General features: G+C 39.6%; 1 protein-coding gene across 1 annotated transcript in view; it reads right to left on the reverse strand.

The window, feature by feature from the left end:
- Window positions 1-27,445, reverse strand: part of LOC114036314 (cytochrome P450 2J2-like) — a 36,234-nt gene continuing 8,789 nt past the window's right edge. The window contains exons 4-9 of the mRNA XM_027852772.1: window positions 26,780-26,940; window positions 24,738-24,914; window positions 13,502-13,637; window positions 7,242-7,429; window positions 5,657-5,795; window positions 1-1,365 (exon numbers count right to left, since the gene is read on the reverse strand). Coding sequence (XP_027708573.1) covers window positions 1,184-1,365; window positions 5,657-5,795; window positions 7,242-7,429; window positions 13,502-13,637; window positions 24,738-24,914; window positions 26,780-26,940 — 983 coding nt within the window. The 3' untranslated portion in view covers window positions 1-1,183. The remainder of the gene's footprint in view (window positions 1,366-5,656; window positions 5,796-7,241; window positions 7,430-13,501; window positions 13,638-24,737; window positions 24,915-26,779; window positions 26,941-27,445) is intronic.

The raw sequence follows: 27,445 nt of genomic DNA on the forward strand, positions 1-27,445 counted from the left end.
TTCCAAGCATGATTGGTTTATTAACGATGGTAGCAATTTGCCAATAAAATGGGTCTGAAACCACCTCATTTGGTACAAGGACCTCATTGTGAACTCACAGAGCATTTTTATAGGTATAATGGAGGAACATTAGAAAGAGGAGCATGAACAATAAATGAGGAACATTGATCACTTTGGTTCACGTGGGCATTTGCATTTTCTGATTGGCTGGGGTATTCTAAGAGTTTCCAGTATCAGCATGGAAAGCTACATTGTGTAAGTATCTCTGAAAAGAATAGGGAACCTTTACAGGAATTTTAACAGGTTAGCAATACTCAATGTGTGGTCATTCCTAGCTGTATGTGAATGCAATTAATTATGGAGTAATTATGATTTATCATCTATAACAAGACTTTTAGTAGGAATAAGGAACCCAACTCATTAGCTGATGGATTAATGTTTCACACTGTGAAAGTCAAAGGAAAATATGAATATGAAAATGAGTGGTTTAGAGACAAAACAATCCTCAATATTTATTGGGTTCTTTCTCCATGCCAGGTACCGGGTTGGATGCTGTAGATCCAAAAACAAAGAAAACAGTCTCTGCACACAAGGAGCTTACAGTCTATAAGAATCTCTAAGGATCATCCTCTTTAACCTGTTAATTCCTCCTGTAACTCATGTAAACTCTCTGAACTCTCTCCTAAAATCACATCTACTGTATGATTTATAAGAGCACGAGAGAAACAGATAATTAACCAAACCAAAAAAAAAAATTGGCCCAACTGATTGAGGCAGCAGAGAAAAATCATTGATTCTCTGTTCATAGCATCACAAGATTTTATATTTAGAACTGGAGGGGACCTTAGAGATCTTCCTCTTCCTCGTTTTAGATGTGGAATCAAGTGACTTGCTCAAGGTCACCCAGGTAGTAATTGGCGGGGCTGGGATTTGAACCCAGGTCCTTGGACTCCAAGCCCAGCAAGGAATCCTTGTGCTTTCCTTTGGATGGAGTTAATGCCTCTCCTTTTTCAGTGCAGGAAGCTTCAAATTGGGCCACCTCCTTTTGTCTCTCTCTTTTCCTTGATTTCTCTCCCTTTCCACTCAAACAGCAAAGGGCAGGGTGGGTGACCTTGGAGGATGAGAATGGTTCCATGTCCTTCCCTCCTTCCCTTGGAAGACCACCCTACAGGCCTAGTTTGGCCTACATCGCTCGAGGAAGGGCACAGATTTTGTAGGAGACGGGAGAGAGGGTTAAGCCATATCTGAAGTCCTGGCTCAGCTGGGTGTTTGGGGGAGGCTGGAACGTGAATTTCTGGAGCAGGCAAGTGAAGAAAAGGAAGAGCTCAGTCCGAGCCAACAGTTCTCCCAGGCAGACCCTCTTTCCTGAAAGGCAAGGAGATGAGAAAGGAGCAAATCCACTAATGCTCAGCACTGGCAGTGGGTCAGGGTTGGGGTCTCCAGGTCCTGGTCTGAATCCTAGCACTGGGATGGGCACTAAGGCTATTCAGTGACTTGTCCACAGCCACAGTGCTAATAACAGTCAGAGATGGCATTTGAGCCCATCTTCCTTGCTTCAGACACCACATCTACCGTGCCATGCTACTGCCAACCTCAGAGACTTCCTACAGGTGAAAGACTGCATCTGTCGCCAGAGGACCTGAGTTCAGATCCCACCTTGGATGCCCCTCAGCAGGGTGGCTTTGGACAAGTCACTTAACCTGGGTGGGCCCAACTTTCCTCATCTGTGAAATGATAGAGCTGAATGATGTGGCCTCCAAGGGCCCTTCTAGGTCTGGATCTAAGATCCTGCTTCTGTGTAGCTTCAGGACAAACAGGGCCATTCTTTGAATTTAAACCAGGCAGGTGCATTGGAGAAAGTGTAGGAACTGGGGTCAGGAAGAACTCAGTCTAAATCCTACCCCTGACACTTAGAAGCTGTGTGACCCTGGGCAAGTTACTTAACTGTTCTCAGCCTCAGTTTCCTCATGTGTAAAATGTGGATAATAATAGCACCTAGCTTACAATATACAGATATAAAAGGCTTTAAAAGACTATATAAATACCAGTTTTTGCTACTACTAGTAGTAGTACTACTATTACTATTACTATTAGTAATACTACTACTATTACTATTAGTATTAGTAATACTGCTACTATTACTATTGCTATTAGTAATACTACTACTATTACTATTAGTACTACTACTACTACTACTATGACCACAATTATGATTAATATTGTTATTATCTGTCACATGCAAACAATATCAGTATGTGCCTCACTGGGGTGTTGTGAAGGCTGAATGGGATAATGCACGTCAGGCCTTTGTTATCCTCACAGTCTTGATCTGCTCTCACCACCATCATGGAAAAAACCTCTGATCCCGGATTCAGAAAACCCAGCTTGGGTCTTGCCTCTGACACTCACTAGCTGGGTGATGTCAGGCCAGTCACAAGCACTCGGGGCTTGAAGCCACTCTCTAAGACTTGAGAATGAAGAGAAAGTTCTGACCTGTCTCTGGCAGGTCCTACCAAGGAGGAAAGACTATGATGGGCAGTGGGTCCATTTTCTCAGAACCAGCTTGACTGGAAGCTATCCACTCTCCTGAAAGAGGAGGCTTAGGAAGAAGGAGACAGAAGTGAACAGACTCCATTAGCTCTGCAACCAGCCTTGATTATGTCTGGATGCTAAGTGAACACCTGGTCACCTTTCCCAAAGGCATGAAGGAGCTGTCCTCTCTCCTTTCTCTCATGAAGCTCACATCATTTCTGATGGGAGAAGGTGGCAGTCTGGGCATCAGGAGACTAAGTCAGTGTGCCAACCCCCTCAGTGTTGTGATAAGAGCTGGCCGAACCAGCTGTCTGGTGTCATGGAAACAACTGAAGGGTTAACTGAATGATCCTGTGACTTTTCAACACCCCTGAGGTTCCAGCCTGTTAGTGTTTCTCTGAGAAATTTCAGGCAAGCAGCATCTCTCTTTCCACTTTCCACTTGGCGTATGGAAGAAAAGACATAATGTAGACTCATATCCAAATGGACAGAGGGCAGGCATTGGAGCCAGGAGGATCAGAGAGTGAGAGCTCAAAGGGACCTCAGAAAGCCTTCTGGTCCAGCTCTCTCAATTTACAGATTTGGAAACTGAGTCTCAGGGAAGTTAAGTGATATCATTATGTCCTTCCCTCCCCCTTTAGATAATAGACACAAAATCTTCCAAAATCTCTAGTGATTTCAGGTTTACAAAGTACTCTAGCACAAGCATCATCGCATCCAGGTAAGCCATGAGCTAATTAATTCATTGAACAAACCTTTAATAATAATAATGGCTCACACTTATGAAGTGCTTTAAAGTGGGCAAAGCCTTTAAAAATATTTTTTGATTTAACCCACAAAACAACTCTGGAACGTAGGGGCTATCATTATCCCCATTCTAGAGATGAGGAAATTGAAGCAACCAGTGGTTAAATGATTTGCCCAGCTAATAAGTGTCTGAGGCTGAATTTAAACTCGTGTCTCCCTGATTCCAAGCCCAGTACTCTATTCATTGTATCACCTAGCTGCCTAAATTACTATTAAGCACTTACTATATGCTAGGCACTAAGAGAAGTGTTGGAGATAAAACGAAGAAGCAGAAATGGTTCTGGCCCTCAAGGAGCTTACATTCTAATTAGAAAGAGGATACCATACTCATAAATAGGTACATATGAGATACACACAGAGAAGAGGGAGCAGGAAGGGTGTCCTGGAGGAAGTGGCATTGGACCTGGATCTTGAAGGAAGCCAGAGATCCCGACATGTGAAAATGAGGAGGGAGGCATTCCAGGCCCGGGGGACAGTCAGTGCCAAGGCATGGAGTCAAGAGATAAGGATGGTGTGCACAGAATAGCCCCCAGGAGTAGATGGTGGAGAGGAAAGGCAAGATGGGACCAGGTTACAAGGAGCAGTCAATCTCAGGGCAGTTCATATTTGATCCTATAGGCAATAGGGAGGCCTAGGAGCTTGTTGAGCAGGGGGGAGGTCAGGGCGTAATATGGGCAGACCTACACTTTAGGAAATTCATTGTGGCAGCTGGGTGGAGGACGGATTGGTTTGGGGAGTGATGTGAAACAAGGAGATCATGTGGGAGCCTCTTTCAGGGGTCCAGGTGAGAGATGATGAGAAATAGGCCCCATAGGGATGATAACACTTTGGAAACTGTAAAGCATAATATAAATTACCTATCTATTAATTATAATAAAGATTTAATATATTTTAATAATTTAAAATAAGATCTATTTTAAAATTTGAAATTTATTAAAATAAATGAAATTTGTTCACTTCAATTTATTAATTTTTGTATACATTTGATGTTTTGATAATTTTTTAAAATAAATTTTTGTGAATGTAAGTTTGTAAGTGAAGGAAATAAACAGGACTTGATGCCTCAGAAGTCATCCAGTACAGCCCCTGAAGGAAGGACACCCCCAAATGATATGCTCGACAAGTGAGCATGCCACCTCCAAGGAGGACGAATGAGGCTACCCAGCTTGGTAGGACCTTGTTGTTCCTACCTCCATCCCCTTGCACAGCATGGGCTTCTGCCCCAGATCAGTTGGCACCTTCTCCTCCTCCTGCCCTTTAGAACCCCCAACTTCATTCCAAGTTCAGCTCAGAGACTGCTTCCAGTTGTAAGGGCTTTCTCCTTACTGAAAATCTTTGTATTTACTTAGGATCAGAATATCACAGATTTGAGAGAGTAGGGGACCTTCCAGGCCCCCTACCCCAATCCCCTCACTTGTTAGAGATGAAAGAAACAAGCCCAGAGAGGATCTAAGTCCCTGCAAGTCATACAACTAAGAAGAGGCATAACTAAAACTCAGATCATCTGGCTTTGAATTCCTGGGATTTTTGGGACATGGCTTCAGAGCTGGAAGGAACCTTATTGGTCATCTAGTTCAATCCCTTCATTTGATAGATGAGGAAACTGAGGCCCAGGATGTTTAAGTAAGGTCTCTCAAGGATATCCAAGGGGAGAGTGCCAGAGTTTGTGGGTGGTGGGTACTTCTGGGGGAATTCTGGGGTCCTAGAAAAGGGTCTGTAAAACCATCAGGCAAAACTGGACCTGAGGATGAAACTTTCCTCACTTCAACCACATTGCTGTTCTCTAAAAGTGCAAACCAGCCCTCACTGTCAGGATGGCCATGCCTTTTGCACAGTAGCTAGAGGTATTGTTTTCACATGGTTGCAGGTGCTCTTGTGGTGAATAAAATACAAATGCACTCAAGAGATTTGCTGAGTCCATCCCACCTTGGCATCCAGGAAGCGTAGTGGACAGAGTGCAGGGACCTGGGGGTGATTTTGTCTGTGACACTTCAAAACTGTGTAACTATGGGCAGATCACTTAACCTCCCTGAATTTTAGTTTCTTCATATGTAAAATAGACAGTGATACTACCTACCTCATGGGGTGATGTGAAACTCCAAAGGGATGTTATCTGTTTTGTAGAATTTATAAAGTTATGTAAACGTCTACTATTTTAAATTTTGTTGCGATGTATTTTCCCAATCAATGAATATGACTAGTATATGCACCACTGTGTGATTGTTGGTTTCAAGAATTAGATTCTGCAAAGTTTCTTAATGTTAAAAAGATTGGTGCTCACTGGCCTAGGGCCCCCTTCGTACTGATTGTGGCTCACCTGTTGAGAAAGGCAGAAAGGACTCTCTCTTCTTAAACTGACCGTTCTCAAGAAAATGTTCTGGGTTGAAGGTTTCTGGGGTAGCCCACTCGTTGGGGTCCCTGTGCAAGGCAGTCAAGTTGGTCATCATCATGGTGCCCTGGGAACAAGAGAAAAGAACTGAGTCCAAGGAACTTTGAGGCAGAAGAGAACTGGCCCACACTCTCATTTTACAGAAGAGGGAATTGAGGGTCAGGAGGGGCAGAGCAGCCAAGGTCACACAGCTCATTACTAGCCAAGCCCTTTGTAGAACTCAAGACATCTTAGAGAAGGGCTCCCAAACCGTTTGTAGTCATAGACCCCTTTGGAAGGCTGACAGAGTCTTTGGACCCCTTCTCAGAATCATGTTTTAAAATTAATCCAATAAAACAAAGAGGATTACAAAAGAAATGGAGTATTTACAAATTCTACCATCATGATCTAAACAAAACTAAATAAAATATTGAGTTCATGGACCCGAAGTTAAGAACTCTGGCCCTAAAGAGTCATAAATTTAGGAATGGAAGAAATTGAAAAGGTCATTTGGTCCTTCCCTCTCATTTTACAGATGAGTAAACTAAGACGTGGAAAGGTAGACCGACTCAAGATCCTCCAGGTAGCATCAGAAAGGGGAGACGGACCCAAACTGTCTTATTCTAAACTCCCATTTGGGGGCAAGCATGGTGCCCAACAGCAATGGGTGACTTGTCTTCCATGTGGCCTCTGCCCCATCCAAGACCACATCCTACCCAATGCCTACTTATTAATTAGGTGGTAAACACCCAGGAAAGGGTGTTGATTCAGCTGTCCTGGCCAGGTCCCAGGAGTGCACTCCAGGGGATGGGGGATGCAAATAACTCCTTCAGAATTCTGTGCTTGGTGTCTGTCTGAGTCTCTTTACCCACTGCGACTGAGGAACCATTGCTGTCTGACTAAATGTGATTTGTTTTGGCAGAAGAAATTGGGGAAGGTCCACACTACACCCATTATGCTCATATGACTCTAGAGTCCAGAACAGTTGGAAGGAGATTTTATGATCATCTACGCAAACCCTCTTATATTTCAAATGAATAAGCTGAGGCCCACTGATCTGTCACTCAGAGGGATGTCACACATGGGGAAGCCAAGTGGACATAAGGAATTTAAACACAGGATTGAAACTAGGCTTGAAACCTAGTCCCTCTGCCTCCAAATGGAGTGGTTTTTTTCTCATCCAACTGTAAGAATAAACTATTTTAAGATTCTAGGACAATGTTTCTTCGCTTTTTTTTTTTGGTGAGGGAATTGGGGTTAACTGACTTGCCGAGGGTCACACAGTTAGTAAGGGTTATGTATCAGAGGTTGGATTTGAACTCAGGTCCTCCCTACTCCAGGCATGGTGTGTTATCCACTGCACCACCTAGCTGCCCCCAAAATATATATATTTTAAAGCCCAAGGTCATGGGCCCTTGGCCAAGATCCTTTGTTCTACAGTCTGTGCTTTTTGTTTCACCTTCTTCTACCCTTTCCCCCAGGGCAGATGGAAGCCATGAAGCCCCTTCAGGTTCATGGGAGAAAAGCCATTTACCTTTGGCACGTAGTATCCTGCCACTGTAGTATCAACCGTGGCCACCCTGGGCACATTGAAAGGAATAATATTACCCATTCTCTGAACTTCATGAATGGCTGCATTAGTGTAGGGCATATTCTCCTTATCAGCCATGGTGGGCTGCCTTGACTGGCCAACCACCCGGTCAATCTCAGCTTGTATTTTGCCTGCAAAGAAAAGGTAGAGTTTTTTGAGACCCAAGTAAGAACTCACATATAGAGAGTGCTTTAAAGTTTGTGAAACATTTCACAAATATTATCTCATTTGATCCTCATAACAATGCCAGGAGGACAGTGAGATTATTATCCCAATTTTATAGGTTAAAATGAGGCAGATATAATTTAAGTGACTTGCTCAGAGTAACAAATCTAGGTAGATTTGAACTCAGGGCCTTCTTTCTCCTCCCATCCAGTTTTCTCTGATCACATGGGAAAATCACAGCCACATCTGTGGTTGGATGAAAGTTTGGCTTGATCCTTCACCAAAGGTTCTAATCCCCATGATCTAGAAATGTGGAGACTTGACTGATTAATGTCTAATAATGAAGTTTGTGTTGTTGGGAAGACATCCAGGAACGTGGTACCATGGAGAGCATAAAAGAGTTAGAGACAGAAGACCTGCATTCCAATTTCAGCTTTACCCCTCGCTATCTGAGTGTCCATGGGTAAGTCACTGAACCTCTTGTGGCCTCATTTTCCCTGTCTCTAAAAGGATCAGGTCAGACTAGACTGTTTTTAATGTCTTCAAATTTATTTATGTATATTATATTTATTTATATAGATTTATGTTTAGGATCCAATGATCTCTGACTTCCAAGCCAACCAGATGTAGAAGGCAGTTTTGAAGAACAGGCTGGTAATTTTAGAAGATAATTTGGCTCCCTCTGTGAGCTTATCCCTGACAAAGCATTTGTGATGAATCATGCAGACACAAACAAAGTATTTCAAGTCAATTCAGCAAGCATTTATTAAGCACTTACTGTGTGTCAGGAACTATACTCAACACTGAGAAGACAGAAACACAAAAGACAGTCCCTACTTCAAGGTGCTCACAGTCTAATGATGGACACAACATGCAAACAAAGCACCTGCAGGATAAATTGGAGATAATCACAGAGGGCAGTCACTAAGATTAAAGTGGATTTGGAAAGGCTTTTTTGTCAAAGATGAGCTTTCATCTGGGACTTGAAGGACACCAAGAAAGCCAGGAGGCAAAGATAAGGAGGTAAAGTGTTCCAGGAATAAGGGAACAGCCAGAGAAAATACCCATAGCAGAGAGAGGGAGGGTCTTGTTGGTGGGACAGCTAAGAGGCCAGTGACACTGAATCAAAGAATAGGTTTCAAGGAGTAAGGTATAAGGAGACTGGGAAAATAGGTGGGGTCCAGCTTATTAAGGACTTTGAATGCCAAACAGAGCATTTTATATTTGATCCTGGAGGTGATAGGGTGACATTGGAGTTTATTGAATGAGGGAAATCACTCAACAGTGATTGAATGAGGATGAATTGGAGTGGGGAGAGACTTAAAGTAGGCAGACCCACCCCAGGCTGTTGCAATAGTCCACGTGTGAGGAAATATCAGCCTGGACCAGGGTGAGGATAGTGTCAGAAGAGAGGACGTATTCAAGGGATCTTCCAAAAGGGAAATCAGCAGGTCTTGGCAACAGATTAAATGGGGGGTGGTGGTGAGATAATGAAGAGTTAAGAATGACTCCTAGGTTTCAAGACTGAAGAACTGGGAGGACCTTATCGCCTGTAAGTAATAGCAAAGATAGGAGGGGAGGAGGGTTTAAGGGGAAAAGAATGTGTTCTGCTTTTTACGCATCAAGTTTAACATGTCTCTAGGACATGCATTTTGATATTTCCAATAGGTAGTTGGAGATGAGAGAGTGGAGGTCAGCCGAAAGCTTATGGTTGGATAAATAGACTTGAGAATTTTTAGCGTACAGATGATAATTGAATGCATAGGAGTGGAGGAAATCATGAAGTGAAATAGCATAGAGGGAGAAGAGAAGGCTCAGGACAGAGCCCTGTGGAAAGTATATGTGTGACCTAGACTAAGATCTAGCAAAGGAGACTAAGGAGTGGTCAGATAGATGGGAGGAGGACTTGGAAAGAGTGTCCTGAAAATCTGGAGAGAAGAAGGAACCCAGGAGAAAAAGGTGATTGGCAATGTGAAAGAGAGGTAAAGGTAGATGAAGACTGAGAAAAAGTCATTCTATTTGGCAGTTAAAAGGTCATTAGTTATTTTGAAAAGAGTGGTTTCAGTTGAATGATAAAATTGGAAGAGACTAGAGAATCAAGAAGAGTGAGATGAATGGAAGTGGACACATCTCTTGTAAATGGCTTTCTCGAGGAGTTTAGCCCCAAAAGGGAGAACCAATATGGGACAATAGTTAGTAGAGATAGATCAACTGATTTTTTTTTCCAAGATAGGAGAAGACAGGGCATATTTATAGGCCATAAGGAAGCAGTCAGTTGACTGGGGGAGTGATTGGAGATAAAGGAGAGAGTGAGAAAGACAGATATGACAATCTGCTAAAGAAAATGGGATGGAATGGGATCACTTGTGCATCTAGAGGAGCTGGCCTTGGCAAGGAGAAGGGTCACCTTTTCATGTCAGATAGGGGTGAAGGAGATAGTAGTGGCAGAAGGCATCTGGGTCATGTGAGATGGGGAGTAGGGGATAAGAAGGAGCTTGTGGTGAATAGTCTCAAGATTTGTAGGAAAATGAACTGATGCAAATGAAGTGAGCAGAACCAGGAGAAGTTGTACACAGTAACAGCAATATTGTACAATAAATAACTATGAATGACTTAGCTGTTCTAGGCAATACAAAGATCCAAGAAAATCCCAAGGGACTAATGATGAAGCATACTATCTGCCTCCAGGGAAAGATCTTCTATAGTCTGATTATACTCTGAAGCATGATATTTTTTACTTTCTTTATTTCTTTCATTTTTTAATTCAAGTCTTCTTGTAAAAATGATTAATATGGAACTGTTTTATATGAGTGTACATGCATAACCTATATCTGATTGCTTACCATCTCAGGAAGAAAGAAGGGGAAGGAAGGAAGGAGGGAGGGAGGGATAGAATTTGAAACTCAAAACTTTAAAAAATTTAAAAATCATTTCAACATGCAATTGGAGAAAAAATCATTCATATGTGTATAATGATTTATAATAAAATATGAGGTCAGTTTCTCAGAAAGTGTTGGTAGAGACGGAACCATACTCCCATGAGAGGGAATGAGAAGATTTGGAAGAGCTGCTGCAGTGAATAGGAAAATTAATTAATTAGGGAAATGTAAAAGGATTTTCTTGCAACTATAATTCTGAGATTATGTAAGATAGATTTGTAGTGTACACAATCTGGTTTCGTGATTTTCTTTATTTTAATTTAATAACACATGAGTGAGACTGCAGCCCAGTGATGGTGAAAGTGATCCAAGCCTGATGCTTGACAGGACAAGACAGATGATGCCATAATGGGACAAGTGTAGATTGAACTGGTTCAGCAACAGGTCAAGATGGAAAAAGGAGGAGAATGTGGCTAGTGCAAGGGTGACTTCCAGGGAGGGAAATGACTGAGGAGTCCAGAGATTTGCAGTCAAGGAAAGCAGAGGGAGAGGTGGAATATCTATAGATTGAGATCAGATAAGATTATTTCAGAATTCATGAATTCAGAAAGTGGTATATTTGTGGGCAATGACCAGATCACCCATTTAGAGTAGCTTATAACCATAATATATTTGAATATTAAAATGTAAATAATATGTAATAAAATAAATATAATGTATAATGTATAATAATATGTAATACAACTATGTTAGAGTAGCTTATAACTAAGTTAATGCTTATTGTCAATGTGATTCTTAGCACCAATGTGATTCTTAACCCATTTCTCATCATTCTGCCATGGTCATTGTAGAAGCAGGAGCTGACTGCAGAGGGCTGAAGGTCATTTTGTATCATTCTTTGTGTCATGAAATGCTATGGCCTTGGAATTCAGCTCCCAGTGTTCAGCCTCCTGGGATGAGCTGCCTGGTACTTATTTAAGCTTGGTTTCAGGATATATGTCCCAACTTTTAGGACTATGTTCTATGCCTTTCAATTCCCTTCAATAAATGCTTAGTAAGCATCTACTATGTGTTAGGCACTTTGCTAAGCCCTGGGGATAAAAGAGTGTGCCCTCAAGGAGCTTGCCTTTCCACCATGGTAGACCCTGCAAGAACCATCTATTGCACTGACATAGACTATGAGGTCCAGTGTCACTTTGACACCACAGGAAGGCATTAGAGGAGATCTTTGTGGAGACTTTTCTCACCTCAAGCCCAAATTTGGCATCCTGCAACTTCTACCCATTGCAAGGACTTCTACCCACAAGGGCCAAATGGAATAAGCTGAATCCCTCTTTTATATAAGAGCACTTCAAGTACTTGAAGGCTGCCATCATGTCTCCCTTAAGTCTATGCTGTTTTGAATGAAAGCTGAGAACCAGAGAACTATCTTACTTCTGCTGATTTTTCTCCTATTTATTCTGTCTGTATCTCTTTTATCCATAGCTATTCGCATGTCATCATAGTCTAATGGTGGACTATGAGAACAGGGACTAGTTGGTTGTTGTTGGATTTTTTTTGGTCTTTCTTGGTATTCCTAATACTTAGGGGGTAGGGTGGGGGTGGGGTGCATCTCCAGTTGTTCTGATTTGTATCTTGCCACTGGATTCGCATGATTTGGGAGGAGAAAGTTAGACGGGCTACTTTTCACAGCCCTGCCTAACTTAAATCCAATTCACTCGCAAGTCATGGCATCACCTTCTTGATGCCATGTTACTCTTTGAGAATGAAGGACTAACAACAACAATACTTAGTGCTGTGTGTAGCACATAGTAGGTACTTTAAAAATGTTCATTTACAGACTGAAATGCTTTTCTCAAAATCTCATGACTATTTAGATGAGAAGCCTGGACTAGAAAACAAACTTCTGACTTCTAATTGAGTTTTCTGTCACCCCCAGATCCTTGCAAGGAGGGAAGCATTGCTTCATTCTTTGTACTTTGTACTTGTATTTCCAGTACCTGGCACACAGTAGGCACTTAAGTACTTGATTTTGTTTCCATGATGCTAATTGGATGCTAAGAACACTACTTTGGAGTATTGTCTCAGATAGGTACAAGGGATATTCCATTCTGGGTAGTACTTTAAGTGGAACCTAAATATTTCTGGTCCAGGTGTTTCCAAACTGAGAGCTGTGGATTTCTCTAGGCAGTTATCGCTAGGGATCTACCAATCCATATTTGGTCCGTGAATCCTTATTCTGATCTTTAACTTAAGGAAGATCTGAGACATATCACAGTATACCAGACAAGGAAATATAACTTTTGATCCTACCTTTGAGAAAATGAATCTCTTGATGGAGAGGCAAATAGGGGTTCCTGGAGATGAACCCTGGGCTTGGAATCAGGATAATCTGCATTTAATCTCATCTCAGAATCCTTCTACCTATGAGGTCCTGAGGAAAACACTTAATTTCTCTCAGCCTCAGTTTCCACATTTGTAAAATGAGGGGCTTTGGACTTTACCTCCTCTAAGATACCTTCCGATTCCAAATCTAAAGACCTTAGGACCTTCTGTAGACTCAATTAATAATGTATCCTTCACTGAAGTATTTCTATTTTGAAATCTGTGGAGATTTTTCATATTTGATAGGATACAAATACATCTTAAAATATTACTTTTTATCACATATCTTTTCAATAAAAATAGTTATAGTGCACTAAAATAATAATTAACAATATTAAAACAATATCTGGTATTTATATAACACTTTAAGGCTTACAAAGTGCTTTATTTTTGTCAACTTGTTTGATCCTCATTACAACCCTATGAGATAAGGGATATTATTCTCACCATTTTATAAATGAGGACTCAGAGGTTGAGAGAATTTATGTGATTAGCTCAGAATCATATGGTTAGTAAGTACCTGAGGCAGGATTTGAACTTTCATCGTCCTGACTCCAAATTCTATATTCTACTGCCCTTGGCCACAACTACCATCATATAGGGAGCTGAAGGAAATGATGTTAGAAAGGGTTCCACATGATTATAAAAACTGGCAATCATTGTTCTATTCCAATGAGAATTAAAACAAAAAGATGATGTATGTAAAGTGCTTGGCAAACTTTCAAACTCTCTATAACTGGGACAGGGGTGCATAGCCTGGGGCTATTACTGTACCTTGGATCTCTGGATAAAGGGCCATATATAGCAGTGCCCACCTCAGAGTGGTCGAAGTTGTCTCTGTTCCAGCAAAGAAGAGGTCCAGGGTGCAGACAACTAATTGTTCTTCATTGAAACTAGAATGGATATTATCCTTAAATGAAAAAGTCAAGGATTAGTTGGTTAATCCAAAAAAAAATTATGGCTGTCTCCAAGCATGAGGAGCTGTACCCTAAATTGGGCCTTGGGAAGGTCAAGATGGCAGATCCTGGGCTTCCCTTTAATAGGAATTCAATACTGTATTCAAGAATACAGTAACTGCTCCTAAGATTGAGAGCTCCTAATTCTATTTTTTTTCCTTTGAAATATTATTTTTTCCAATTACATGTAAAGACCATTTTAACATTCTCTTTTTAATATAAAATTTTGAGTTCCAAATTTTCCCTCTTCTTGCCTTCCTCCCCTCTCACTAAGATGATAAGCAATTTGATATAGGTTATATATGTACATTCATGTAAAACACATTTTCATTAGTCATATTGTGAAAGAAGAAATAATAAAAGGAAGAAAACCATGAAATAGAAAATAAAGAAATTGAAAATAGTATGCTTTCATTTGCATTCAGATTTCATCAGTTCTTTCTCCAAATGTGAACCATTTTCCATCATGAGTCTTTTGGACTTGTCTTGGATCATTGAATTGCTTTGAAGAGCTAAGTCAATCACAGTTAATCATCGCACAGTCTTGCTGATACTGTGTGTGATGTTCTCCTGGTTCTGCTCACTTCACTTTGCATCAATGCACATAAGTCTTTCCAGCCTTTTCTGAAATTCACCTGCTTGTCATTTCTTATAGCACAATAGATTTCCATTACATTCACATACCATAACTTGTTTAGTCATTTCCCAGTTGAGGAGTATTGCCTCAATTTCCAATTCTAATTCCACCACAAAAAGAGCTGCTATAAATATTTTTGTACATGTTCATCCTTTTCCCTTTTTTTTACGATCTCTTTGCAATATAGACCTACTAGTGGTATTGCTGGATCAAAGGGCATGCACAAATTGATAGCCTTTGGGCATAGTTCCAAAGTACCCTCCAGAATGGATGGATCAGTTTACGACTCCACCAACAGTGCATTAGTGTATCAGTTTTCCCCCATTCTCTACAGCATTCATTGCTTGCCTTTTCTTTCATATTAGCTAATATGATAGGTGTGATGTAGTACCTCAGAGTTGTTTTAATTTGCATTTATCTAATCAATAGTGATTTAGCACACTTTTTCATATGACTATAGACAGCTTTGATTTCTTCATCTGAAGACTGCTTATTCATACCTTCGACCATTCATCAATTGGAAAATGACTTGTATTCTTATCAATTTTTCTCAGTTCTCTATATGTTTGAGAAATGAGACCTTTATCAGAGATACTGGCTGTGAGGATTGTTTCCCAGCTTTCTGCTTTCCTTCTAACCTTGGTTGCATTGGTTTTCTTTCTGCAAAATCTTTTTAATTTAATATAATAAGATCATCAGTTTTATATCTCATAATACTCTCTATCTCTTGTTTGGTCATAAATTCTTCCCTTCTCTATAGATCTGACAGGTAAAATATTCCTTGGTCTTCTCATTTGCTTATGGTATCATCTTTTTGTCTACATCATGTGCCCATTTTGACCATATCTTGGTATACAGTGTAAGATGTTGGTCTATACCTAGTTTCTATTTTCAAGTTTTCCCAGAAGTTTTTGTCAAATAATGAGTTCTTATCCCACAAGCTAGTGTCTTTAGATTTATCAAACACTAGATTACTATGGTAATTTACCACTCTGTCTTGTGTACCACATCAGTTCCATTGAACCATGACTCAAGTCTTAGTCAGAACGAGACAGTTTTGATTATTGATGCTTTATAAAATATTTTGAGATATGGTATGTCTAGGCCACCTTCCTTTGCATTTTTTTTCATTAATTCCCTTGATATTCTTTGACCTTTTATTTTTCCAAATGAATTTAGTTGTCATATTTTTTAGCTCTATAATTTTTTTGGTAGTTTGGTATGGTACTGAGTAAGTTAATTAATTTAGGCAGAATTGTCATTTTTTATTATACTGACTTGGCCTATACATGAGCAATTAATATCTTCCCAAATGTTTAGATCTGATTTTAATTGTGTGAAAAGCCTTTTATGTATTCATAGAATTCCTGGGTTTGTTTTTTCAAGTAGACTCCCAAGTAATTATTATTGACTAGAGTTATTTTAAATGGGATTTCTCTTTCTATCTATTACTGTTGGTTTTTGTTGGTAATATGTAGAAATGTTGATGATCTATGTGGGTTTATTGTATATCTTGCAATTTTGTAATTTTGTTAATTATTACAAGTGTTTTTTTTAGTTTATTTTCTAGAGTTCTTTAAGCATACCATCATATCTGCAGAGTGAGTTTTGTTTCTTCATTGACTATTTTTAATTCATTCAATTTCTTTTTTTATCTCTTATTGCTAAAGCTAACATTTCTAATCCAATATTGAATAAGAGTGGTGATAATGGGCATCTTGTTTCACCCCTAATCATATTGGGAAAGCTTTTAGATTATTCCCACTATAGACAATGCTTGTTGATGATTTTGGATAAATATTACTTGTCATTTTAAAGGAAGCTCCATTTATTCCTATGCTTTTTATGTTTTTACAGGAATGGATATTGGATTTTTTCAAAAGCTCTACTTCTACTGAAATAATTATATGATTTCTGTCCTTTTTTTAATTGACATGGTCAATTATGCTGATAGTTATCCTAACATTGAATCAGCCCACCTGGTCATAGTGTATGATCTTTGTGATAAGTTGATACAATCTCCTTGCTACTATTTTATCTAAAATTTTTGCATCAATATTCATTAAGCAAATTGGCCTATAGTTTTCTTTCTCTGTTTTGACTCTTCCTGGTATCAGTACAATATTTGTGTTATGAAAAGAATTTGATAGGACTCCGCCTATTTTCCTGAATAGTTTGTACGGTATCGCAATTAATTCTTCTTCAACTGTTCTTTGGTAGAATTCAGTTGGAAATTCATCTGGACCTTGTTTTGTTTTTGTTTTTAGGGAATTCAATGATTGTTCAATTTGTTTTTCTAAAATGAGGTTATTTAAGAATTTTATTTCATCTTCTTTTAATCTAGAAAATTTATACTTTTGTCAATATTTATCTATTTCACTGATATTGTCAGATTTATTGACATACAATTAGGCAAAATAGCTCATAATTATTGCTTTAATTTCCTTATCATTGGTGATAAATTTACAATTTTTATTTTTGATACTGGTAATTGGTTTTCTTCTTTCTTTTTTTTTTTAATCAAGTCAACCAATGGCTCATTTATTTTCTTTTTCATAAAACCAACTCTTAGTTTTATTTATCAGTTTTCTTACTTTCAATTTTATTGATCTCTCCTTTGATTTTGAAGATTTTCAGTTTGGTGTTATGTGGGGGTTTCAAATTTAATCTTTGGCTAGCTTTTTTAGTTGCATGCCCAATTCATTGATCTTTAAGCAATTAGAGATATAAATTCTCTTCTAAGTACTGCCTTGATTGCATTTCATAAATTTTTGTGTGTTGTCTCATTGTCATCATTTTCTTTGTTGAAATTAATGATTGTTTCTTTTTAAAATTTATTTATTTTTAATTTTCAACATTTCCTTCCACAAGATTTTGAGTTTCAAATTTTCACCCCATCTCACCCCTCCCCCACCTCCAGATGGCATGCATTCTGATTACCCCTTCCCCTAGTCTGCCTTCCCTTCTATCTCTCCCCACCTTCTCTTATCCCCTTCCCCTTCTATTTTCCTGTAGGGCAGGATAGATTTCTGTAACCCATTTCCTGTATTTCTTATTTCCCAGTTGCATGTGAAAACATTTTTTTTAAACATGTGTTTTTAAAACTTTTGGTTCCAAATTTTCTCCCTTCCTCCCTCCCCACTCACCCTCATTGAAAAGGCAAGCAACTCAATATATGTTATACATATGCAGTTATGCAAAATACTTCCATAATAGACATGTTGTGAAAAACTAACTCTATTTACCTTAATCCTATCCTGTCCCCCATTTATTCTATTCTTTCTTTTGACCCTGTCCCTCCTCAGAAGTATTTGCTTCTGATTGCCCCTTTTCCCAGTCTTCCTTCCTCTCTATCATCCCACTACTCTCTTGTCCCCTTCCCCCCTATTTTCCTGTAGAGTAAGACAGATTTCCAATTGAGTGTATATGTTATTCTCTCCTTTAGTCAAATCCTATGACAATAAGATTCACTCATTCCCTCTCACCTTCCCTGTTTCCCCTCCTTTGTAAGAGCCTTTTCTTTTCTGGTTTTTTGTGATTTAATTTATCCTATTCTACCTGTCCCTTTTTCCTCCTATTATAATCCTCTCTCACCCTTTAATTTTATTCTCCAGATATGACCACATCATCTTCAATTCACCCTGTGCTCTCTCTCTCTCTATCTATCTACCTACCTATCTATCTATCTATCTATCTATCTATCTATCTATCTATCTATCTATGTATCTACATATAATTTTTTCCCCTCCAACTACCCTAATACTGACAAAGGTCTCATGAGTTACAAATATCATCTTTCCATGCAGGAATGTAAACAGTTCAACCTTAATAAGTCTCTTAAGATTTCTCTTTCCTGTTTACCTCTTCATGTTCCACTTGAGTCTTGTATTGGAAAGTCAAATTTTCTATTCAGCTCTGGTCTTTTCATCAAGAATGCTTGAAAGTCCTCTGTTTCACTGAATGACCATTTTTCCCCCTGAAGGATTATACTCAGTTTTGCTGGGTAGGTGATTCTTGGTTGTAATCCTATCTCCTTTGGCCCCCGGAATATTACATTCCATGCCCTGCGGTCCCTTAATGCAGAAGCAGTTAAATCTTGTGTTTTCCTGATTGTATTTCCACAATATTTGAATTGTTTCTTTCTGGCTGCTTGTAATATTTTCTCCTTGACCTGGGAACTCTGGAATGTGCCTACAATATTCCTAGGAGTTTTCCTTTGGGGATCTCTTTCAGGAGGAGATCGGTAGATTCTTTCAATTTCTATTTTGCCCTCTGGTTCTAAAATATCAGGGCAGTTTTCCTTGATCATTTCTTGAAAGATGATGTCTAGGCTCTCTTTTTGATCATGGCTTTCAGACAGTCCAATAATTTTTAAATTCTCTCTCCTGGATCTATTTTGTAGGTCAGTTGTTTTTCCAATGAGATATATCACATTGTTTTATAATTTTTCATTCTTCTGGATTTGTTTTACAGTGTCTTGATTTCTCATAAAGTCACTAGCTTCCAATTGCTCTATTCTAATTTTTAAGGTAGTATTTTCTTCAGTAATCTTTTGGACTTCCTTTTCCATTTATCCAATTTTGCTCTTTAGGGCATTCTTCTCTTCATTGGCTTTTTGGACCTCTTTTGCCCTTTGGGTTAGGCTATTTTTTAAGGTGTTATTTTCTTCAGTATTTTTTTGGGTCTCCTTTAGCAAGCTGTTAACTTGCTTTTCATGATTTTCTTGCATCACTCTCATTTCTCTTCCCAGGTTTTCCTCTACTTCTCTTACTTGCTTCTCAAAATCCCTTATGAACTCTTCCAAGGCCTGGAACTGATTCACATTTTTCTTGAAAGTTTTGGATGTAGGAACTTTGACTTTGTTTTCTTCTTCTGGTTGTATGTTTTGATCTTCATTGTCACCAAAGTAAGATAATATAGTCTGACTCTTTTTGTGCTGCTTGCTCATGATCTCCACCAATTACTTGAGTTTTAAACTCTTTGTTGAGGTAAGAGTCTGTTTCCAATGTGGAGACTGTACTGTCCCAAACTTTGGGGGTTTGTACAGCTGTTTTCAGAGATACTTCTAGGGACCTGAAAACTGTCAGTTCTTCCAAGGTGCTATGATAAGGGGTGAGGTGTTTTCTCTCCACAGCCACTACAAGCTCCACCACGCCAGCATTCCTCCTCACCCCAGGACCGCCCCTCAGAACTGTTACCCAGATCCAAGCATGGGCAAAGCAAGAGATTCCTGCCTCAGCCCTGGAAAAGAGATCGTTGCAATCCCCCTCTGATCAGCCACTCGATTCCCCCTCAGACTGTGGGCCAAAAGCTCAGAAGCCAGCCGCTGCCCTTGGGGCAGCTGAGATCTAGCTTCTTCTCTCACTGCAGTAACAGACTTTTCCCACTGACCTTCTAAGTTGTCTTTGGCATTCATGGGTTGAGAAGTCTGGAAACTGCCACAGCTGCCCATCATCCAGTCCTCTGAAGCCTGCTCCATGGTCACTGTGGCATGCGTGCCCACACCAAACTGCACTCCTCTCCCCCCATGGCATGATATACCTTTCCTATCAGCCATCCAGGTTGTCTTGGGCTGGAAATTTGTTTTACTCTGTTTTTTTTGTGGGTTCTGCTGCTTTAGAATTTGTTTAGAGTCACTTTTTGTAGGTATTTGGAGGGCTTTGGGGGAGAGCTCTAGCAAGTCACTGCTTTTCCTCTACCATCTTGGCTCCACCCCCAAGAGTCTACTTCCAATGTGGAGTATATACTGTCCCAAGCTTCAGGCACTTGTACAGTTGTTTTCAGAGATACTTCTAGGGACCTGTAAATTTTCAGTTCTTCCAAGGAGGTATTATAAGGGGCGAGTTGTTTGCTCTCTACCACCACAACAAGCTCCACCATGCCAGCGCTCCTCCTCACCCCAGGACCACCCCTCAGAATTGTGACTCAGATCTAAGCACAGGCAAAGCAAGAGGTTCCTGCCTCAGCACTGGCAAAGAGATCCCTGCAATCTCTCTCTGATCAGCCACTCAATTACACCTCAGTCTGTGGGAGGGAAGCTCAGGAGGCAGCTGCGGCCAGTGCTTGGGACTTGTTACTGAGACCTAGTTTCTAACTCTCACCGCAGTCACAGACTTTTCCCACTGACCTTCTAAGTTGTCTTTGGTGTTCATCAGTTGAGAAATCTGGAAACTGCCACAGCTGCTGGGAATTCAGTTCTCTGAGACCTGCTCCAGGCCTGCACAACCATGCCGAACTGCGCTCCTCTCCAGCCCGGTGTGATATCCCTTTCTGATCAACCATCCAGGTTATCTTGGGCTGGAAATCTGTTTCACTCTGTCTTTTTGTGGGTTCTGGTGCTTTAGAATTTGTTTAGAGTCGTTTTTTGCAGGTATTTGGAAGGGTTTGGGGGAGAGCTCAAGCAAGTCACTGCTTTCCCTCATACCATCTTGACTCTGCCCCTGAAATTAATGATTGTTTCTATGATTTGTTCTTTGATCCCCCCATTCTTTAAAATTAGATTATTTAGTTTCCAATTAATTTTTAATCTGTCTTTCCATGACCCTTTAAAATATATAATTTTTATTGCATCACATTCTGAAAAGGATGCATTTAATATTTCTACTTTTCTGCATTTCATTATAAGACTTTTATGCCCTGATACATGGTCAACTTTTGTATAGATGCTATGAACAGCTGAGAAAAAGAAAAAAAAACATATTCTTTTCTATCCCTATTCAGTTTTCTCCAGAAATCTATTAAGTCTAACTTTTCTAAAGTGCTATTCACCTCATTAACTTCTTTCTTGGTTACATATTTCTGGTTCGGAGAGGGAAAAGTTGAGGTTCTTCATTACTATAGTTTTATTATCCATTTAATTTTACAACTTACTTAACTTCTCATTTAAAAAAAATTAGATGTGATACAATTTGGTACAGACCTTTTAGTATTGACATTACTTCATTTTCTATGGTACCTTTTTTTTTGGCAGGATGTTGTTTCCTTCCTTGTCTCTTTAATTTGATCTATTTTTTGCTTTTGCTTTGTTTCAGATGATGATTGCTACTCCTATTTTTTTTAAATTCAGCTGAAGCAGAATATATTCTTCAGCATTTTATATTTACTTTGTGTGTGTGTGTGTGTATGCTTCAGATGTATTTCTTATAAATAACATTGTAGGATTTTGGTTTTTAATCCATTTTGTTATCTGCTTCTGTTTTATGCGAAAGTTCATCCTATTCCCTTTCACAATTATGATTACTAACTATATATTTCCTCCATCCTATTTTCCCCCTGCTTATACTTTTCTTTCCCTCTCCTTCCACCCTTTCCCTCCTCACCAGTGTTTTGCTTCTGCCCACCACTTTCCTCAATCTGACCCCCTTCTATCAGTACTGCCTTTTCTTGTTCCACTCCCCTCCTATAGGGTAAGATAGATTTTTATACCCAACAGAGTGTGTATGTTATTCCCTCTTTGAGCCAAATCAGATGAGAGTAAGGTTCAAACAATGTCCCCCCATTCCTATATTCCCTCCACTGTAATCAGTCTTTTGCACCTTTTCATGTGATATAATTTGCCCTATTCTGCCTCTCTCTTCCCTCTTCTCCTAGTGCAATTCTCTTTTTTACCCCATAAGTTTTTTTTAATACTGCCTTATCAAAATCAACTTCAACCCACACTCTCTGTCTATATATACTCCTGACTGCTTTATAGTGATACAGTTCTTAAGAGTTACAAGCATTGTCTTCCCATGTAGGGATGTAAGCTGTTTAACTTTATTGAATAACTTTTCTTTTCTTTCTTGTTTACCTTTTTGTGCTTTTCTTGAATCTTGTATTTGAAAATCAAATTTTCTGTTTTACTCTGGTCATTTCATCAGGAACATTTGAAAGTCCCCTCTTTCACTGAATGTCCACTTTTTTTCTTTTGAAAGATTATGCTCTGTTTTGCTGGGTAGTTGATTCTTTGTTGTAATACGAGGTCCTTTGCATTCCAGAATATTATATTCCAAGCCCTCTGATCATTTAAAGTAGAAGTCACTAAATGCTGTGTAATCCTGATTGTAACTCTTTCATTATAGAATTGTTTCTTCACATCAGTGTTTTGACATTTTTGTCCTCTTCTGAGTTTGCTTTTTGATCTTCCCTGTCATCATTGTAGCTTTCTATGGTCAGACATTTTTCTGCTCCTTTCCAGCCTATTATGTAGTATTTAAAGTTGAGCTCTACGCCTGGGTCACAGAGGGCACTGTCCCAAGCTTCTTGTGCTGGAGAGCTGGGACCTGGTTGTTGGCTTGCTGTAGGGCTTGCCTATCGTATGGGGGCTCCTGGGCTGTCTTGTCTTCTGCTGTGCTGGAATGACTTGCCCTATTAATATCTGTTGCACCTGACTTCAGGGGCTGGAAACTCACCTGTGGCATCCTGTCTACAGGCCTCACAGCTTGTCTGCTGTGCTACTGAACTACTGAACTGGGTTGTTGATCTGTGCTGGGTCTAGGCTTGCCCTTACACTGCCTGCACTGTACTGTTCTCCCATTTTACCCAAGTGAGGTAGGGCTGTCCTGCAGTGCTTCTAAATTATTTTGGCCTGGAAAGTTGTTTAAATCTTTCTTTTGTGGATTCTGTCAATTGATAATTTATTTTGTTGCTTGATGTAAAGGTATTTCTAGGGATACTTGAGAAAGCTTAGGTAACTTCCTGCTTTTTCTCCACCATCTTGGTTCCCCTTGTGAGAGTTTCTATTTCTGTTGTGTTGTGTGGCTTACTGTGAATATTTTCCTCACTAAACCCATGCAGGCAGGTAGGATCTTTGTTTTACATGTGAGAAAACTGAAGCTCAGAGACCATGGGCTAATTGCCGAGAGTCACAGAACTGGCTCATGAATCCTGGCCCCTGACCAAAATCTATTGATCTTTACTACATCATGCCACTGCTCAGTCCTGTGTGCATCCACCCCCCACCCCCTTTCCAACTCCCCCTCCAGTGCCACACATAAAAAGGAATGGACATGGAGGTCAGCTTTTTGGAAGATGATTATGAAACTAAGAATTTTTTTTATCATCTACCCAGGATACGTGCTGGGTAGAGGTTCCTAGTGTACTAGAATCATAGAAGCTTGTATTGAATTTGCATCTGTATTTGTTTGTATTGAATTCTTTCTCCTTTTCCTTGTCTTTCTATTTTTCTTCTCCTTTTCTCTCTCCTCCTCCTTCACTGTCTCTCACTCTCTTTCTCATCCTTTATCCTTCCCCTCTGCTTCCACCTCCTTTATCTTGTCTTTCTCTTCCTTCTCCTTATTATCATTCTCATTACTTTTATTTTCCTTCTACTAAAGAACTATTCACATGCATGTTAGTAGCTGCTGATATTTCTTCTTCTGACAGGAATAAAACTGGTTGTAAAATGGAGAATAATAATAGCTAGTATTTTAATATAGCACCTACCATGTGCCAAACACTGTGAGAAGGGTTTTATAAATAGATTTTCATTTGATCCACACAACCACCCTGTGAGACAGAAGGTATTATTATGCCCAGGTAAACTTGACTAATGAGTTCATGATATGGAATTCAAATAGAGGTCCAGCATTCTTGAGCTATACAGGACATAATCTCAAAATCATGAAGTTGGAAAGGAACTTCAATGGTGTCAAACTCAAAATAAAATGGGGCCACTAAACCATGTGTCAGGATCTCTGAGGGCTACATATTGACTTACATTATCTATATTCTAATGCATTTTTATTTATTTTTTAAAATGTGTCTAAATTATATTTTAGTGTGATTCTACAGTACTCAGGAGTCATATGGGCACAATGCTGTCCACATGTTTGACTGCTACACAAATTTCTAAAGGTGGTTATATTTTGATTGTGTATATAAGATTGATAATTTAACTTATTTTTATAGTGTTATGAGATTTACAAAGAATGTATATGCAATAGTTCTGCATAAGATAAGGGGTAGATAGAATGTCTTAATTTCACAGATGATAAAAATGAGGTGCAGAGAAATGAATTCATAGGGATGAAATATCAAGGCCAAGACTTAATCCCAATCAAAGTAGTTTTTAATGAAAAGGACATTGGACTTGGAGACAGAAAGAGCTGCCTTCAAATACAACCTCAGACTCCTAATAGCTGTGTGACTGGAGAAAATAAATGAACCCCTCTATGCCTCAGTTTCCTTCTTGTAAAATCAAAGGGTGGAACTCAATGAGTCCTATGGCACTTTCCACTTGTAAATAAAAATAATTAGCTCTCCACTAGCAAACTCCATTACATATAGATTTTACCACCAGCGTTCTCATTGAGGAAAGATATTTGCATTATGAGGCAGATATAAAGTTTGGAATATTTTAACACACTTATTTCCCCAACTCTGCGCTTTTTTAAAATTTTAAACATACAATGATAATTTTTGGTGTTGTTTCAATTACCTTGGACAGCTCCTTCAGGTAAGCATCAATGAAGTCCAGGGTCTCCTCTGGGTTCAGGTCTTCCTTGTGTTGTTTGATCACACCTTTTACAAAAGACTGTAGCTTCTTCCATTCTCTAAAGAACTTCTGGTGAGATCCTGGCAGGAATTTCATTATCCAAGGAAACATATTGAAGAGCTAAATAATGTAAAAGGGGGTAGAGGGAGGAGAGATGAGTATCAGCTCCTGTTAGGCTACCCTGTCTCTCCATCTCCCTCACTCTAAGTCAGGCCAGGGTTAGTGACCATTTTTTTGTGTGTCATGGAATTTACCATAATTCCGTATCTAACCACTACTGAAGTCTGTCCTTCCTGTAACCACTGTTTATCTTCCTATACTGTTGCTCTCCTAACACCCAGGCTGGCATCTAACCATCTTTGTCTCATACATCGGCCCCTTGGCCATGTCTTGATGCACCTAGTAACTCTTTAAAGATGTCACCAATATAGGCAACCTCACAACCTTCAAAGAAGAAGGGGAGAAATTCTTCCTGGAACAATTGATAGCACTTGTGTCTGTATTTCCCTGTTAGTCCCACAGATTTTCTTTCCCTTGAATTTCCATTTTGTTCCTCTTGACACAATGAGACCCAATGTTATTCATGCTTTCCCTTCATTTTCTTCCATAGCCAGACTCCTGAGGAGTTAAGTGAAATCATGAGCCAGTGGCTCATGATGCCAGATGGAGTGCTAGAGTAAGTCTCAGGAAGACCTCAGTTAGAATTCTGTCTCATACACTTATTAACTGTGGGACAAGTCATTAATTTCTCTCAGCCTCACTTTTCTTATCTGTAAAATGGGGATAATAATAGCAACTATCTCAAAGGGTCATTGTGAGGATCTAAATAAATCAGTCAATCAACAAGCATTTAATAAGTACTTAGTATGTGCCAGACACTGTGCTAAGTGTTGGGCATACAAAGAAAGGGGGAAATGCAAGTCTCTGTCCTCAAGTAGCTCACATTGTAATGGGAGAGATACCCATAAATGCAAGATATATACGGAGTGGTTGAAAGGCAATCTCAGAGGGGAGGGTGCTGACAGATGGAGGGACTGAGAAAGACATCCTGCAGTAGGAGGTGAAATTTGAACCAATACTTGAAGGAAGCCAAGAGGTGGAGGTGAGAAGTGAGAGCATTCCAGGCATGAGGAACAGCCAGTGCAAAGGTGCTAGGTGGGAGCTAATATATGTTTACAAATCATAAATTTAAGCCCTTAAATTATTCGTGTCACTCTGATTGTGTCTATTTTATCTTTATCTCTCATTCTGTTTCTCTAGCTGTCTGTTTCTTTTCTCTACCTCTGAACCTCCCTTCCTCCCTCCCTTACTTTCTTGCTGTCTCTCTCTCTCTCTCTCTCTCTCTCTCTCTCTCTCTCTCTCTCTCTCTTTCTGTCTCCTATCTCCCCTGCAGAGGTGAGGATAACATTCCTGGTTTCTCCCAAACTCTGCTCAGGAGACATTTTCTCCATGAAGACTTTCCTGGTCCTCCTGGCTTCCAATGCAGCCAATACCAAAACTTTTCCCACTGTATTTATTAATTTGCATATACGCTTACTTGAGGGCATGTTGTCTCCTCCAGAAGAATACAAACCATGTAAGGTCAGGGACCCTCATTTTTGTCATTGTATCTTCATCCCCAAGCACAGTACTTGGCACACAGTAGGTGCTTAATAAATGCTTGTTAATTGTTAACCTTGGTAAAGATCTTAGAAAAACTTAAAAACTGTATATAAATGTGTTTCCTGTTATTTGAAGATCACAGTGTTCTGGAAAAGCTTGGGTCCCCCAGGCATGTTCTTCCATGTCATTGTCTATAAAAATCTTGTTTCATTCCTTTCCTCTTTTCAGTCCCTTTTACTGCCTAGAGGAACTCACACACAAGCTGACTCAGCTCCTGCCCACGTCTTACAGCCATGCTTCTTTTCATGTTTCTTTTCCCATGGAGGAAGTACAGGCCAAATTGAGACTGAGCCCACCCTGTCCAGCAAGGGGTGGTCTGTTACCTGACACTCCCATCTGATTTCAAGCACTATAACATCATCCAAACTCTTTAGCAGCTCCTGAAACTGAGAATCATGGTACTCAAAGCGATGCCCAAAAGTTATAGAGCAGATGATATTGGAAACAGCATTGTTGATCTGAAAGTGGGGGTCAAAGGGCTGTCCTGTTGAATGGAAGAGAAAGGGGACAGATAACTCTTCATTTCACTCATGTTCTTTAAAGGAACCCAGCAGAGCTTTCTACCTTTTTCTCTTAAACAATATTTCCTCACCTCCCCTCTCTTCCCCTTCCTGCTTTCTTATTATTGTCCATAACCAGCTACTGCTTAAATAGATGTGAGAAAAAAGAAAAGAATACACCCACTTTTTTAATGTTTAACCAAGACTTGGGATTTAATTGGCAGATTTTCCTTCAACATTGGTTACCTGTGGCTTTTGGCAAGTTACTTTATCTGTCTTTGCCTCCTTTGTATTTATCAATAAAATAAGGGGGTTGGATTAGATGACCTCTGAAGGCCCTTTTAGCCTCTATCTTTGATTCTGTATCTGATATATCATGTGCATAGGATGAGAAAGGTGTTCCCATCTGTGTAATGATCATGGGCATATATGTGCATATGTGTCCATAGATGATATATGTTTGCATATACCGTATACCAATACCCATAA

Source organism: Vombatus ursinus, unplaced genomic scaffold (genome assembly GCF_900497805.2).
Source record: "Vombatus ursinus unplaced genomic scaffold, bare-nosed wombat genome assembly UNPS02009824.1, whole genome shotgun sequence".
Classification (NCBI taxonomy): Eukaryota; Metazoa; Chordata; class Mammalia; order Diprotodontia; family Vombatidae; genus Vombatus; species Vombatus ursinus.